Source organism: Topomyia yanbarensis, chromosome 1, assembly GCF_030247195.1.
Source record: "Topomyia yanbarensis strain Yona2022 chromosome 1, ASM3024719v1, whole genome shotgun sequence".
In the NCBI taxonomy this organism is placed as follows: Eukaryota; Metazoa; Arthropoda; class Insecta; order Diptera; family Culicidae; genus Topomyia; species Topomyia yanbarensis.
Window position 1 is genome coordinate 208800062 of NC_080670.1, and position 16949 is coordinate 208817010.

Consider the following 16949-nt stretch of genomic DNA (forward strand, 5'->3'; position numbering starts at 1 on the left):
TTTTACATTCATCATTCATCGGTAGGTTTTTGTGAATTTATTAAAACTTTTGCAGTGTCTATATAAATCCATACAAATCTTGAAATATTCAGAATAAAGAAAATGTCCGAAAGGCTACGAAGGTTAAAACCTAACAACAATACACAACATAATACAAAATGTACTGATCACACTCTAAAGCATAATTTTGTCCACAGCTTCTACAATACAAAGTTAAATACGACATAGATACATTTGAGGAAATAGTGAAATAAAATAAAAGCATTAATTTAAATTTTATTAATAAAAATAAAAATAATTGAACTAAATAATAAAGCTTAATCTAACAAAATCATAAAATAGAAATGGAATAGCATGGTTCTCGGATAGACTCTCCGTCAGAATCACTCACTACGATTACTAACGAGATGGGAAATGTCACCCACTAAAACATTGCCTAAGGCCAACTGCAACTGATTGTGGTATTGAGCGTACGGTTTAGATATGGAGACGTGGAGATTTCATGATCGCGTGGGAACGAGGGTTTATATGTTCGCACTTGAGACCGCGTTTACAAATTTATAAGTGCTAAAACATTCACCTTATCACCGGGTCATTTTTATATTTGCGCAATCGCGGGAATAGGTAGGTGAGTGCACTCCTGATAGCGATTGTTCGCCTTTGTTGTCGCACGAGCGTTTGTACGTTAACGAATTTGATCACATGGGCGTATCGTATGTCGCGTGTTTTCAGCTTCGCTTGTATAAATTCGTATGTATCAGCAAAATGGTTATTAACCATGTAACCGTTCATATTTTCGCGATGGCTTTAGAATGTTCTTGCGGCCCACCCGTGATTCTAATGTTGTATTATCGCGAAAGCTCCGAGCGTTTGTATGTTATTGTGCGCGTTCTTTTTTATATTTAAGCAACAAAACCACAAAATAAGAAAGGAATAAAACACAAAAATTACACACCGTCATCGGGAACAACTTTATGCCGCAATTGGAGAGCAATATTTGAGCTTGTAGATCAAATTTCATGTTGCTTTCCAACAAAAGCAAATCATTTGGAGGTTGAATGTTTTAAATTTCGTCGTAAAACAAGGTAACATTTTTTATGGTTATCCAAAAACTTTCTGAAATACAGAACCAATGATCAACAAGATGGCGATTTCTGGTTCATAACCGTAAAAATATGGGAATGGAGCGGACTTGACAGGTAGATGCTCGAAATTGATATTCGGCACCAATTTCACATCCAAGATGGCGTCTCTCGACTCAGCAAAAGCAATCGAATTATTGAAAATTTTGCTGAACCAAAAGTCTTCAACTTGGATTTTTGAATGGCTTCAGACATCAATTTCCGTCATCTACTCGTCAATCCCATTCTAAAATATATCATTTTAATTAATAATTAACTAAGAATGTGCTAAAATGTATTCAACTGCATACTGTCCTGTACGCAATCAAATTTATTTTGTGAATTTGGTTCGCTAAATAAAGTTCGTCGTTTCGAATTATTAAATTCGTAAAAAAAATCACTTAATCGAACATTATGTAAAACTGCTATTATGTAAACACAGGTTTCAGTGTATATTTATATACCACTCATAATATTTTTTTCCATTTTATGCAGTTAAATTCTATTGCTCCTGTATCTTTCATTTTTTAATCTTTTTCATTTATGTTTTACTTTTAATTTTATTTTTTCATTTCAAATTTATTCTATTTTTTTTTTATTTTCCATGTTTTTCATCACGGTTAGTTTCTACACTTATTTAATTTATATATACAATTTCATTTTTCTCTTGATTTATTATTCCCGTTACTCCATTTTAATACATTTTTGCATTTTTCGGAGGAGTTCCATTTTTGTCTTTTTCTCTACATTCTTAATTTTTCTTATTTTCTTTTTCGAATTTTACGTCATTACAATTTGTAGTTTAACCATTTCCCATTGTTTCCCATTTCTTCCTGCTTTCTTCATTTTTAATCCGTTCATTTTTCTTCTAATTCATTGTTCCGTACAATTTTTTGAAGTAACTAGAAAATTTCACGATTTTATAAAAGTTTCAAGAGAACTACTAGACATTTAAAAGAATTGCAGGACGTAGTTTCACTAATTCTAGTGTAAATTTTCCAGCTTCAAGCAAGCCTTACAAAACTCAGAACAGCTTATCAAACATTAGAAAACTTCTATGAACTTACGGGAAGACCCACGGATATCAGGAAACTATCAGGGAAATATCTAAACTTGTTAACTCGTTGCTCAACATAGCTGTGATACGAAGATCTGACGTAAAGAGAAACGGAGCGATCATCCTGCTCCTTGGTTTCACCGATGACAACGACTACATTGGAGTCGACCGCAGAGCAGTGGAAGAGGCGTTTGTGTTTTTTGAAAAAGAAGCTGTCCGAATAGGGTTGACTATGTGGTAGCTGTCAGCGAACGAAGCAATCCGAACGGTGCTTGTTACGAAAGAGAAATGAATTTTTCAATCTTAGAACACTAGTGAGATGCGATAACAATATTAGCGGCGTCTTATGGCTGTGAGTAAAACTTTCCACGATTTGCGTTTTAAGCTAAAGTCTCATGTCCAACGGACGTCCATAGAACTTGTTCAATAACAAAATGTTGTTACCCCCTGTTGTTCTATACGGTCATGAACCGTGGTCGTTAAATGAGACAGACTATACTGAGCTGGACATGCAGCGCGAATTCCAACAGGGAGACCATCTACAGTTATGTTCAGTAGAGAATCTTGAAGCAATTGTTGACTTCCGCTGGTTGCGTCATTCTAAAATCTAAAATCTAAAATCAAACGATGTCACGTTTTTGCGTCACTATTTTGAACGCTAATAACTTTGTTATTTATGAACGGATTTTCGTCTGGTTATCATTAAACAATTCGGATTTCCAATTTCGATTATAGAGGTTTTAACCTTAAGGTCTTTAGCTTCTTCGGGTTAGAAAAACCTCTTATGATTTTTTTCAACCCTATGTGTGGGGTCGGGACTCGAACCCAGGTGCGCTGCGTACAAGGCAATCGATTTACCAACTACGCTACGCCCACCCCCAACTTGAAAGTTTGGATTTTAGTGTTTTATTGATAACTAGCTAGTACCCATCGCGCGTTGCTGCGATTTTCAACGAAATAAGAGGAAAACACAATTTGTTCCGTAGCGCCATCTGGCGGGCAGATAATCCCCAGCCAATAGCACACAAACACGCTCCATAACAAATGCCTACTGTGTATATTTTTTTACGGTAATCGATTAAGCCGTTTGGGAGTCTATAAATCATATACATACAAACTTTTTTTTTAATTCGCTTATTTGACACGGCTCATAGCGGTAGCTTAACGGAGCCGTGGATCATTTATACGTTTACAATACATGTAAAAATAAAAATACAAACAAGAATTACTTAATTGGATCTCGTGCGCGCAACTTTTTATTTCGAGCGGAGACCTTTTTTCGCGATGTCTGTTGGCAAACAGCGTCAGGGGGGTCATTTAATTCTCTCTTGTTTTTCACGTCCCGGTCGAAGTTGGCTTGGTGTCCGGGTTCAGATGTTCTTCCTTGCTTCCGTCGTCATTGTTACTGCATTCGTTGCTGATGTTGCTTACAGTTGCTTTTGGGGTGCTGGATGATTCTTTTGCCGTTGTCATTATGGTCTGAACAGCTGCCACAAATTTGGCCACCGTGTGTGGTTCAGGCATTGGTATTGAAAACTTTGTTTTAGGTTGGTTTGCCGTAGATGAGTTGGCAATCGGTTGAGATGCATTTTCCTCTGCATCTTCCGCGCAAGGTTGTCCATGATGAGCTGTCTGATTACAATACTTGCACGTAGGAGTTTGCCCCTCATAGGTGCATAGCGTAGTTTGCATAATTGTAGTTCCGTAAGTTTTGAGTTTAATTGTCAAGTAGGAGGGTATAGGCCTTTCAACCCGCATCCTCACTATAAAAACGCCGTTAGGAGTATCCGGGAAGAAGTTTCTCCAAGTATCAGGTGTAACGGATTCTACTTCTCCGTATTGCGACATGCATTTTGCAATTGGCTCAGGAGGGGTACGAGGTGATAGGTCATATAATCTTACATCTATATAATCATTCTCAATGTATACGGGAATCTTAATTCCAACGTTGTCACTTTCAACCACGTGTTTTAAGTTGTTCTTCAAAACGAAACGCTCGGCTTGTGCTAACGTGTTGAATGATATTAACACTGCACAGCTAAGATGATGATACTGCAGGTACAACACTTCCGTAAGTCTAAGTTGCATTTTTACCTTCACTTCACTAAAACTCGGTCGTTTTAAACAAAATTTAAAGTCAACGACCGCAGCGTTGGGTCGGAGTAGAGCATTTTCGTCAAATTATCATATCGTTGGATGTGTATAGATTTAAACATAAATCCTGATCCAAATTTTTAAATAGGTGTCCTTCAAAATCATAAAAATAACCCTTTTCTGATGCCTAGGTGTATATCTCCCCTTAAACCAGATAAAGGCTATTAGTCCTGAACAACTTAAACTAATTCCGATTGTGTACAACCATTTGTAGGTTAGGGCATTGTAAAAAAAAAATTTTTTGGTGCTCAAAGCCCCCCCCATATTGTGACAAATGTCAAAGTAAGCTCAGATGCCAAATTTCACATCATTTGGACAATTCAAGACTCCCGCCCACTTCGCTTGAAATTTTTGAAATTGGTATTATGGGAAAATATGGAGGAAAAATATATTAAATGCTATAACTTTTGAAGTAGCAATCAAAAAATTACTCTCTCTCTCTATCTCTTTTTAAAGAAAATAATCTATTTGTATTTGAATGAAGACATTTCCATTCCCAGAAAAATACGGGAAAGTAGGGTACTGGATCATTTTGGTCCCGAAATCCCCTATTTAAAAAAAAATCTGCTCCGTGATGCAAATCATACATATTTTGCAGTTTTTTTACATTAATCTCCGAAATCTAACGGAACCTTTTTGTTCTTTGTCCGAATACGAGAAGTTGGGGTTATAGGGCCTTTAGTCATTCATATTAAATTTTATCATTTTCTCGTGCGTATATCTCTATTATTCTTCACTCAATTTTAATAAATTGTACCTTGTTGAACGTGGAAAATCCTTAGGAACAAAATAAAAATATATTATTTACCGGTAAAATTCAGAAACATCAAATTATCTGACATATAGTCTCGATTTCACATTTTAATCATAAAATCATATTAACTCCATTTAACAACAAAAATCTTATTTACTTTACTACTTTAAGTGTAAAGTACGCTTGGGAATCACATGAGAAAAGTGTATATCCTGGAAAAATAGAGGAAGTGGGGGTATTAGGGCATTTAATGAAAAAAAATGTGATTTGCATAGTCAATATAAAAAAAGATGTTTCTGAATTTTACCGCTAACGAATCTATTATATATGTATTTCTAAAAATTTTCCACGTTCAACAAAGTTCATTTTATGAAAATTGATTGAAGAATAATAGAGATTTGTGCACGAGAAAATGATAAAAGTTAATTTGAATGACAAAAGGCCCTATAACCCCAACTTCTCGTATTCGGACAAAGGTAAAAAAATTCCGTTCGATTTCTGAGATTTTTTACATTAGAAAAACTGCAGAATATGTATGATTTGCATCACGGAGCAGAAAAATTATTAAAAATAGGGGGTTTTGGGGCCAAAATGACCCAGTACCCTACTTTCCCGTATTTCATAGAAACAAAAAAAAATTCCTTCAAATACTACGGTTATTTCATTTAAAAAGAGGTATAAATTGTAATTTTCTGATTGCTACTTCAAAAGTTATAGCGTTTAATATATTTTTCCTCAATATTTTCCCATATTACCAATTTCAAAAATTTCAAGCGAAGTGGGCGGGAGTCTAGAATTGTCCAAATGATGTAAAATTTGGCATCTGAACTTACTTTGACATTTGTCACAATATGGGAGGGGGGGGGGGTTTGCCTTTGAGAATTCAAAAAAAAAATTTTTTGCAATGCCCTATTGTAAGTACATTGAATATTAAATCTTGAAATGGTTCGTTAGCTCCAAAAACTGAAGTGTGATAACTTGGATCGGTTCTAAGTTAGTGTCGAATTCTGATGAGATGAGTCGAAACGCAAATTTCGTAACTAAAATAAGTTTGTTTACATAAATCTATGTAGCCGTTTTATTTTTTTTGCTTGAGTCATTCCTCTACTGATCATATTTATTTTAAGTAGCTTTTATACGGTTTTCTACCATCATCCCACTCATCCTTATTCTATGTTTGTGGATCTACTAGTCCACTACGGCTAACCGATCTCAAAATCGAAACTCTAGAGTCCGTGGTAAAAAAAAAACAAATTGCTCAATTTCAAGTTCTTTTCCCTCGGTCAGTCCATTGCACCCATACTCAGCATAAAGTACGATTCAGACGATACATCAGCTTCCGTCAACGTCAACGGAACGTCACCGTTACGTCAGGATAAGTTACATGCAGTTAAATGGAGGCATTCACACACAACATCAACGGCACGGAACGTTTTTACGTACGGCATGTGTGAACGGGCACAAGAGAAAAGTATTAAACTTATCCTGACGGAACGGTGACGTTCCGTTGACGTTGACGGAAGCTGATGTATCGTCTGAATCGTACTTAACAATCACGGTAGAACATCGTAAATATGTCCGCCAGATAACTAAACGTTTCCATTAGAGTAAACATAACACACTGCGTATCCGGCAGTGGATGTTACATTATATGTGCCCCCGCCGTCGTACTCCGTACGGGGAAAAAAGGGGACCACGGGATGGAGTCTGCCGCCAGGCAGCTTCGCTTTCCTATAGCTTCTGTAATTTTATCCAATTCGTTCCTGGTATAGCTCTGGTCGGTCTGCCGGTCGGTCGGTCGTTCTGGAAGCAGTCACTCAAAATGGACTGCTTTTTTATTTCAAGTCGAGAGAGAGTGTGTACACACATTCACTTCCTAATAGTAAACATAAACCCAACGGGGGAAGACCTTATCCACCCAAGCTATTTGCCTGCTTATAACCTGAAAAAAAATGTGTTCTATATTTATCTATCTGATCCGTTTTTCTTTCCTTGTAGGGAAAACGATGAAAAGCCAACAACAACAACAACACCAACAGCAGCAAAGGCAGTAGCAGTAGCAGTGGCGCGTGATATCAGTAACGGTAACATCAGCCGAGGGGACCCGGGGATCAAAGTGACGACCAAAACCAGTCAAAGCAGTAGCAGCGATAGCAACAACAACAACAACAGCTCGAGGACAAACCCAGACAACGACGACAACCACAGCGACGGAGGTAAACGGGGGGACAAAGTAAAGCACGTGAAAAGCAGCAGATCAGTTGATAGTCGACTGGTTGGTGAACTGAAGCAGCACCTGGGAGTCGTTGGTGTCGTCGGCGGAAGTGGTGGCGGTGGTGGTGGTGCAGGAGGAGGAACAGAAGGAAAGACAGCCACAGCCCTAGCCAACAACTTCCGACTGCACACCGATCGGGGAAAAATGCATCAGTCCGTTGAGGTGTGTCGGATCAACAGTATGTTTAGTGACGGCGGTGGCGTCGGTGCCGGCAGATTCCAGCAAACAACAACTGGCCGTGGTCAAAACATTGCAATTTTGGCGGCCAGTACCGGTGATCTACGCCGGTTCGGCACTGGAAGCAGTTTTGCAAGTGGTAACAATAATCGCGCGGCTACCGGAGGAGGAGGAGGCGGAGGTGGTAGTGCAACGGATCTGCGACTAGTGGCTACGAGAGTTGGTGGCGTGCGGCCAGATTTGCTGCTGCCGGCGATGGCGATGATGGATTCCAAACCGCTCACCGATATCAATCACAACAATCTTACCAAGTGGAGTGCGGATAGGTGAGTGGAGTGCCCAGCCCTTTCGATTGGGTAATGGGGTTAGATTAATCGAGCGGTAAATTAATATGTGTGAGAGTGTGCGTGCGAGAAGAAAAATGAGATTTTTAAATGTGATTTTTTTTTCGTAATTGGTGGAATGAACTTTTTCGGTGCGATGATCGAAAAGTGCTACTACTGCAATACGATCCGAGCTGTGATTTAATAGGGAGTTTCTGTTGGTGCGGTGCCGTCATGGGATGCTATTTAGTGTGTGGTGCATTGAACAAGATCGTAAAATGATTTGTTGAGTGCAGCTGACTTGGGTATCCGATGCATACGGAAATGTATAACTGAAATACGGCACTGGAAGCAACGCTTGTCTAACTGGTTTCCAGTCATAGCAAGAAGTGAATAACTGAGTATCACATGCACTGTTTAAAGTGTGAACGATTGTTTTGTCACATATGAACAATATCAAATGACAGCGCATCGGTTTGAATTCATTATGACTAATTCGCAACGTGCACGTTTAAACTAAGCTGAAATTGTTTCAGTAACAAAACGGTGAAATCGAACTTCTACAACTTCGGTTCAATTTTGCAGTGATAATTTTGTAATTTTTGTAATTGTAATTTATTAGCTTACGACACCCATTTCGTACACATCATGTCAGGTAAATTATAGAAAGCCGTCTTAGATGTTAGATAGTAACGCTTGTTAGGAAGTTTTTGACAAAACCTGTGTCGACATTTCCTCCGGTTTCACACGAGGAGCCTCGCAGCTGGATAGCACAACAAAAGGGTACAATATCCGGAGAGACGACCGAGTCGTTTGTAACGTTATATGGATTGAAGTAAGGTGATGCACTCTCTCTCTGTTCAACGTAGCGCTCTAAAGTGTGTTACGAATATCTGGTGTGCTCAGTTTAGTTTGAACCTTCGTTCGATCTGGTCACAAATCTTGAGAGCTCCTGGTTTACCTAGAACTTTTCACCAGCAACAGTCTTTCCTATGACTACCTACATTTTCTACTCAGTCTAATTTTGAATAAAACGATTGATTACAGCAACTCATTCGATGCATTATCCGAATGTGAAACAGAAGAAACAGCAATCTTATCTGCCGACATCACTGTGATGACCTCCGCCTTCCGAACTGAGCTTTCGACGTTCCTACCGGACGTGAAAGTCTCTTTTCAGATTAGCCGAAGAGGAGAATGTCGAGTTACAGCGGATGACTTGATTTGTCACAAACGACTTCTCCTGCACGAAAAAAAAGAAATTGTTCCGAAAATCGTGAATAAAATGCCATGAATTCTGGAATGCTTACGTTTTTACGGTATGAAAACAGGACCATGACCAAAAATCATGTGTTTTATAATTAAGTTCAATTTCTCTTCAGTATGTTAGTGGAAATATTTGTTTTGTGAACTTCAGTCACGGTTTCCGCTAAATCATTTCTAATTCGATTTGCAGTACGCGAACTAGCTCACAACTTTATGAACAATATTCATGAAACCGAAGAATGACTCATGATGTTTTTCATAAATAAAGGAACCTTAGTTCACAAAACCAAAATACTCTGGATATTTTCTCGTGAACTATTTCACGAAATTCGGAACTTTTTTCATGAATCCATTCAATCTTCATGAACTAAATCATGATCTCTAATACATTAATTACGATCCACTATCCGTGCTCGTGAAATAGTTCAATATCCGTGTTCGTGAAATAATTCACGAAATCATGAAATATTATTCATGTATTCGTAAACTGGTTCACGATTGCTAGTACATGATTTACAATCTTTTTTTGCGTGCTGGTGATATTTTGAAGATATCCTCAATCATTTACATTTCTATGCAACATGGTAAGGAATTTTTCACGTGAACTATTTCACAAAATTTGGAGTATTATTCGCAGATCATTTCTGTTCCATGCACTTTTTCATGAAATGTCCAGCTGCACTAGCGACCAGTAATAGATTCGAGCAGTAGGTAGGTATAAAAAAAACTATTAGGACCTCGAACATCGTTATTCATTGGATAAGATTCATTGTGATGTCTGGACAGAAAACGAAAACTGCGCTCCCCAAATAGTGTGCGTGATATAGTTCACAGAACAAGATATCGCGAATCAGTTACATTTTTATGATCCGGTTAATATTAATAGATCACGAATTTAAAAAAATCCCTCAAATCATGAACATTAGTCACATTACCCTTAGGGTCAAATTAGAAAGTAAGCTCTGAAATAAATTATCATGATAACATGAACAGAAATAACGAAAATCGTGACAAATATCCTGAAATCATGAACACTAATCACACAACTCGTGAAAAAAAATCGTGACTAAGATCCTGGAATCATGAACATAAATCACTTTACTAAAATATCACGATAACGTGAATAAAAATTACGAATATCGTGACTAAGATCCTGAAATCATGAAAAGTTCATGATTTCAGGAACCCGCTAGTCCGACAGAAAAATCCGATAGTAAACTCGTGACTAAAATAGCACGGTAACGTGATGGGAAATCACAAGAATAACAACAAAAACTAAACACGTCTAGGGAACAACAACAGTAACCCATGTATATATTCTTAACCCATTCATGCCCATGTTGTTTGTGGACAACAACGTTTTTAAACAGCTATAACTTTTGATTGAGGTAAGATTTGCTCACAAAAACAAGTAAGGCTAATAAATGTGACTATTTGCTTTCACTTGAGTAATAACAGTTACAAGAATCAGCTCTAGTATTGTAGTTATTACAATTAGTCTGATTGGATTCCGATGGAGCAGTGCTGCCAGGGACAGTTTACGTTGACAACAGAAAATGAATTTTTCATATATCTTCGTTTTGATTCAACATTATTGAAAACTGATTTATCAATTTAGACCGTCTTTGGCTACGTTTTCCATGCAAGTGGACTATTTTAAATATTCTAGGAGAATTGTTGTGAGCATTGGAAGGTAAAAATTGAGCAGCTTCCAGCACTGCGAGGGAAGCACCTATCTTTATGAAAAAATGCTGTTAGTGTTTCTTGACCCCAACGTTGTCAAGGAAAAATAGTTTTGAAACCCTACATGCACTAGAAAAAAGTTGGGCATGAAAAGGTTAAAGAACTAGTTTTTTGAAAACACTAATAGTTTCATGAATACGAGGTTTATTATTCATGATTTCAGGAACTTGGTCACGGTTTTCGTAAATCGTTCAGTTCACGATATTCACTTCATGAATTTATGAACGGATTTTTTTCCGTGTGTATCTTAAGAAGAAGTTATATAAATTCTATTCATATGATTTCAAGATAGACCATTCAAGGCTGTCTTGAAAGTGCTACCCCGTAAGGACCCAAAATAAATACCCAACGAATTGAAAAATTTACTTTGTTTTTCTCCTTCACAAGTTATTCTATATAATATATATTCTATATATAAACTAACGACTCCAACGCGCCCCAACGTTCTGGAATTATCCAAGAGCTTCATTTTATTCATTTTAACCGTAATGAGGTTCATAATTTGTAAGTGTTAGAAAAAGCAAGTGGAAACTTTATAGACGACATGGGGGCAAAATTCAAAATCTGACCCAGTGTCGTAGATGCCAGTGATTTGGGCACGGCACAAAAAAATAGATTTCAAATGAATGATCTGTGGTAATAATTCCCACACAAAGGACGCTTGTCCGGTGAAAAAAACCACAAAATATTTCAATGCGCTAATTGTAGCGAAAACCATAAATCGAGTTTCTGAGCATGTCCTATTCGAAAAAAAATTAATTCTCATTCAAAACAACAAAAGTAACAAACAAAAAATTTACCTACTTCTCCAGGTACACTTGAAGAAAACAAATTTAATTTTTCTTAATCCGCTTCAAAATAGAAATAGAACCTTATATACCTATACAAAGATGGTCTATATCCGACACACCATTCTACAATGGAACGTCATCTTATGCTTTCGCTCGCACACAACGCCTCCTTCTTTGCTCCAACCGATCTAGGTAGCATCACGGAAGAAAAAAAATGAAATTCTTGCAGCAATCAATGTTTCAGTTGACGACTGCAATGCTGAATTCAACTTCCATGTTTGAAGCTTTTCAAAGTGGGTAGGATTTTGTTTACAAAATTGTAATAAATTTACAGCTTAATAATGACTTTCACTAAAAGACGAATTTTCAACTTCTTAATGTGCATATAGCCGTTGTGACCGAAACCTATTTTTAAATCAAATATTAAATTGAAGAGTAACTCTAATTTTGTTATTCATCGATTTGTTCGAATTGTTGGATTCAGCGGGGGTATCGCAGTAGCGGTTAGTCGCAGAATCAAACATCGCGTCTTGCCGTCTCTTGACACTAAGGTGATCGAGCGTTTGGGTATCGAAGTTGAAACCTCTATTCACATTGCTATAACATGGAAATATCTGAAGAACATCAGCGAGTCTAGAAGTACAACAAAATCTCTGATAGCAGACACTTTCTCAAGTGATTTTCAAGTCATCGTTCACGCTATCGTTGTTAAGATTTCCATCCCAGTTTATATCCAACAGCGTGCTAACGATGCTGTCGTATTTTTTAAATTGTAGACAATTGTCACATCTTCAACCTTCACTCCTGAGTTACCAGCGAGCACATGCTGAACTAAAGGAGACAGAGCAGTGGACCAATACGGATTGTAATACCTGGTCCAGTGTATGTCCATTCTCATTGATGACATTATTGATTTTCCAGCTGTCTAATAGACAACTGGGGCATTATCCATAAACGCAGATTGTTCGGTATTCACTACTTGACGGAAACCACGTCAAGCCAGGCAAGGTGAAGTCACCCAGAATGACAATATCGTCAGTCGGGGCAACAATCGAGGTCATGGAAGAAATAGAGGAAAGATGTACATCGATCAGGCTGGAATCACGAATTCTAGCGGGTTATCAATACACAAAACACAGGAACAGCGATCGATCAGCAAATTTCACTGGTAGCTCGGAGCTCCCCCACCGATTATCTTTAGTTACTCGGGATTTTATACGATGACAAACAGCGATAAGCACACCACCACCCGACTTATTATGGCTGTTGATCGTGTTGCGAGACAGAGTACGGCTGTCGAGCCATTTCTCGATCAGGGCGTCAAATGTGTAGTCGCGAACAAATGGCTGTCCGCTGACGAATTTAGGCAGCCACCATTCTGGAAGTAAACCTCGATGATGTTCGAGGATGGAGCAGATTCGGCTGCATTGACGTCATTTAGCGGAGAGCGTAGCAATTATGCTACCTTTTGTTGCGGGTTAGCAGTTTCTTATATCACTCTCACGAACAGAATCAGAACGACTGACGATCACTGGTTCGGTGGTGGTGCGGAGTTCGAGGCATCCCATATCAGCTGCGTTGTGTAGCGAAGATGGTAGCTTACCACGAGAGCTAGACTGTGAGCTAGAAGCGTCGAACTCATCAGTCGTTGTACTGTTGCAATTTAAATAACAAGGGAGATGGATTCCAACAAAAGAATAGCAGACACGGTATCGGAGATTGGGTAGACGGTGCGCACAACGATGACAGTGGAAAGAAGAACACAAGCTTGCAGCTGTATGGCAAACAGAAAATCATCAATCGGGGCGACAGTTGACTTTGAACCACAGGGAATCTCTTCAGGGGGCCGGACTTCCACATGGCTGCTTGCAATTAGGGTTTCATTTTTGGGAAATTTACCAGTCTCGTGGTAGGGTTCTGAGAAGGATTAACAAAAATGAGGCGAGGGATAACCAACTTTGGTTTTTAATCATTTTAAATAAAGAGTAAAGATCGCGGTTAGTAAACACGTCCCAAACACCCCATCCAACGGTCCGATGGTGTTCCAAGGGCACGTTTAGCTCGGTGCACGACCAGACAACATATTCGATGTCACGATACCCGCCGTCACAAGCGCAAAGATATAAAGCCTTCGTTGCCCAACCGGAACTCTAGGGTGAATATAGATGGAAGCAAAACAAAGGTATTGCCTTTAATCCTGATTTGACAAGCGACAACTTCCATTCCTGGTATACAGGTGAGATTGATTCGATTGCAATTTTTTAATCCCCGGAAGTACCCCTCCGTAAGGGTTATCCCGAGCCAGACGTATAATGTTGAAATCGTCGAAGTTAAGATTTATATCGTAAGTTAGCCCTTTTTGCAAATGCATCACATCTCAAACTGTGTATAGTTTTTTTTTGAAGGAATCGACTTTCGGGAATTCGCCGTCGAAGAGTACGATCACTTCACAGAGGGGCCGGTTAACAGTTAACAGGTTAACTGCTTGAAAAGGTTTCTCGCTGCAAGAAGAAGAGAAATAAAAATACTTTTAAGCGGATCAGTACTGTTGAAAGTTGTAAATATCCAGTCCGCGATGTCAGAGAAGTTAATCTGTCCAGCACTAGGTAAAATGTTAGACTGTAATATTGCGACTTTGATGTCTCGGGAAGCGCAGGAATTTCTTGCTCGTTTCTACGATTTTCTAGACCAGGAATTACTTGGACACCCTCGTGCCTTCACGAAGAAGCATAGTGTAGGAGAACGTTTCAATTATTCCTCGCGTAAGTTGTGTGTGAGACATGTCAAGAGATCATGCGGAGTCTCCCCACAGTAAGAGCACTTTTCAGCACCCTAATGATTCTCTTCGCATTTTACACTCCATGCTTTATTGCTACAATAGGTAGCTCTGCGACCCATTTTTTTGTAAAGCGGCACTAAACATGCAAACAAATAGACGAACCTGATCCAAAATTGCAAAGTTTGGAAAGCAGATTCGACGAAAGTCACCTGAAACGCAACCAATGAAGAATAAGTTATTTTCTTGTCCTCCGCGATTTTTGCTGAACGAAATTGCTTGCAATTCAGAAAGTTCACTGTATGAAGCAGTGTTCTTGAAGGAGCCAACCCCATACTGCAGCAAATTTTCTAGTTCCCTGTCAGATACACCATTAATCTCTGCTTCCCTGACGGGTACGTAGACTCGATACCTCTTCGCAGCGAACGAGTAATCCTGTTTGCCTATTCATGGTCACTCACATATACCATAAGTTTACCTGGTCGGAACTTGGCGATATCAATGACAGTCGTGCTTAGACACATCGCAATCGATGACATTAAAATTATACTTAGGTTGGAAGTAGACCATACAGAGGCCGGTTGAAAAGGTTGGTCATCATTCGCATCTAAAAAAAGTTTTATCGGCATTATTTTTGCCGTCAAGTTGATCAACCGGGGAAATGTTCAAATCAGTCTAAATTGAGCCTGAGGGGACGTCGGATGCCTTCTCATCAGCCGACCGAATCTTGCCAGCCTAGTAACCCGCGAGAAGAAGGTTGGATCAGAGGGAACGGGTAAAAGCTGCGGAACAGTTGAAACAGCACTCAGCAAACACGTTTTTGCTGAGTCGTTGATCGTGCAACCCGTTAACAAAGGGCAGTTCGAAATAGCCACTAGGACGAAAATTTGTACGGTTTAATTTTTAGTCGAATTCGAAAAAAGCTTTTATCATAAGTTACCGATAGATTGCCAGATTGAACAGAAGCGACGAATCTTTCCTCTTCTTACGCACACTCTACCAGACAGTCTTATACTAACTCACAATTCAAAATATGATCACGCCTAAGCCCTAACACAATTCCCTCTCCCACAGCATCACCATCGCCCTAACGGAGAATGGCTTCTCGCTGGGTGGAGGCGGCAACGCCGCCGGCATCAGAAGCGTCGGCTCTACGGACACCCTTTATCGGAAACTAAAACCCGACCCGGCTACAACCTCATCGATAAACTGCACCCGCAGCAACAGCCACAGCAGCGATCTGCACCGGTCTAGTCAATCATCCAGCAGCCGAACGGACCTGAACCGATCGACCGTTCGTCGGCATGACTCCCGGTCACCACCGAAGAGAAGTGCCTCCGGTGATCGTGCTGCCCTCCTCGGTGGTTACCAGCTACGATCAGAACCCATCTACGCCGTGGTTGATATGAGTCTAAAGAAAGCTCGTCGACTGAATCAGTTCAGCTACGGTGTCCGGGAAGAGGATCTAGTCAAACTGGGTGAGGCTGGTGATTTTCCACCCTCGGAGCATAGCATTAAGGTGGAAATGGTACGTGATTCGGAGACCGGGCGGCTTAAGGAAAGGTCCAACATCGATGGTCCGATACCGTTGGCCAGCGGAAGTATCGCACCGGTAAACACTAACGATTACGAAGAACTGAGCGATTTAACGATTGAAAACTTTGCTAATTTTGATTTGGAGAATTCTAATGACGACGAGAACATCTATGAACCGGTGAGTTCTTGTTTAATTAAACTACGATTAATTCTAATTAATTCGTTATCATTTTAGATCAACATTCCTGAACACCCACTCTCGTCTAATCATTCATCACCTCAACCCACCGCCACCGGTTCCTCGCAGATGAACAGTCTATGGCGCAACCTGAAGAAAATGAATATCAACCAGCTGATCAAGCGACCGGGAACTCACCCGGATATGGTCCACCTATCAAACCAAAGAGAAGAAATCGAGGCCGATACCGGTTCAGTACCACCCACCACCAAAGGCTCCACTTTCAGTGAATTAAGCAAAAAATTCGGTCACCATCGGCGTTCGATTAAAAATCGGATGCGAGTTCTGGTTGATCGCCACGGTGGCCAACAGCAACAACAACAACCGCCGCCAACGGGCGGCTCCTCATCGGATGGCGCCGCTCCGCCATTGCTGCTAACCCAATCGGATGAGAAGCTGCGTAAACATGCTGACAGTCGACCGCTGTTCAGTACATTTGGGAGGAATAAAAAATCTAGAAAATCGCTGTCGTTCGATGATTTTGTACCGAAGAAAAAGCACCATCAACACCTGCAGGGGGTTGTGGTGGGTGTTATCTGCAAGGCGGATAAGGCTAACGACGAACTGCACGAGGAGCTGAAGCGGCAGCTGTCGAAGCGGTCGGATAGTAGCGGGGGGAGCAGTACCGGTCAGGAGAATAAGAATAGTTTAGAGTTGTAGTAGTTCGGAGGGGGGGGGGGGGGGAGGTGTGTCCCATTTTATGTTAGTTTTAAGTTTGATGTGTCCAATCGTTGCTGA

General features: G+C 39.8%; 1 protein-coding gene across 4 annotated transcripts in view; it reads left to right on the forward strand.

Moving 5' to 3' along the window:
• The window catches only part of LOC131690221 (uncharacterized), a 79919-nt gene extending 63035 nt beyond the window's left edge, over nucleotides 1-16884 (forward strand). For all 4 annotated transcript variants that reach the window (XM_058975838.1, XM_058975822.1, XM_058975814.1 and 1 more), the window contains 3 exons: nucleotides 7085-7864; nucleotides 15512-16151; nucleotides 16209-16884. In XM_058975838.1, the coding sequence (XP_058831821.1) occupies nucleotides 7085-7864; nucleotides 15512-16151; nucleotides 16209-16871 (2083 nt within the window). In that variant the 3' untranslated portion in view covers nucleotides 16872-16884. The remainder of the gene's footprint in view (nucleotides 1-7084; nucleotides 7865-15511; nucleotides 16152-16208) is intronic.
• Nucleotides 16885-16949: the final 65 nt, after the last annotated feature.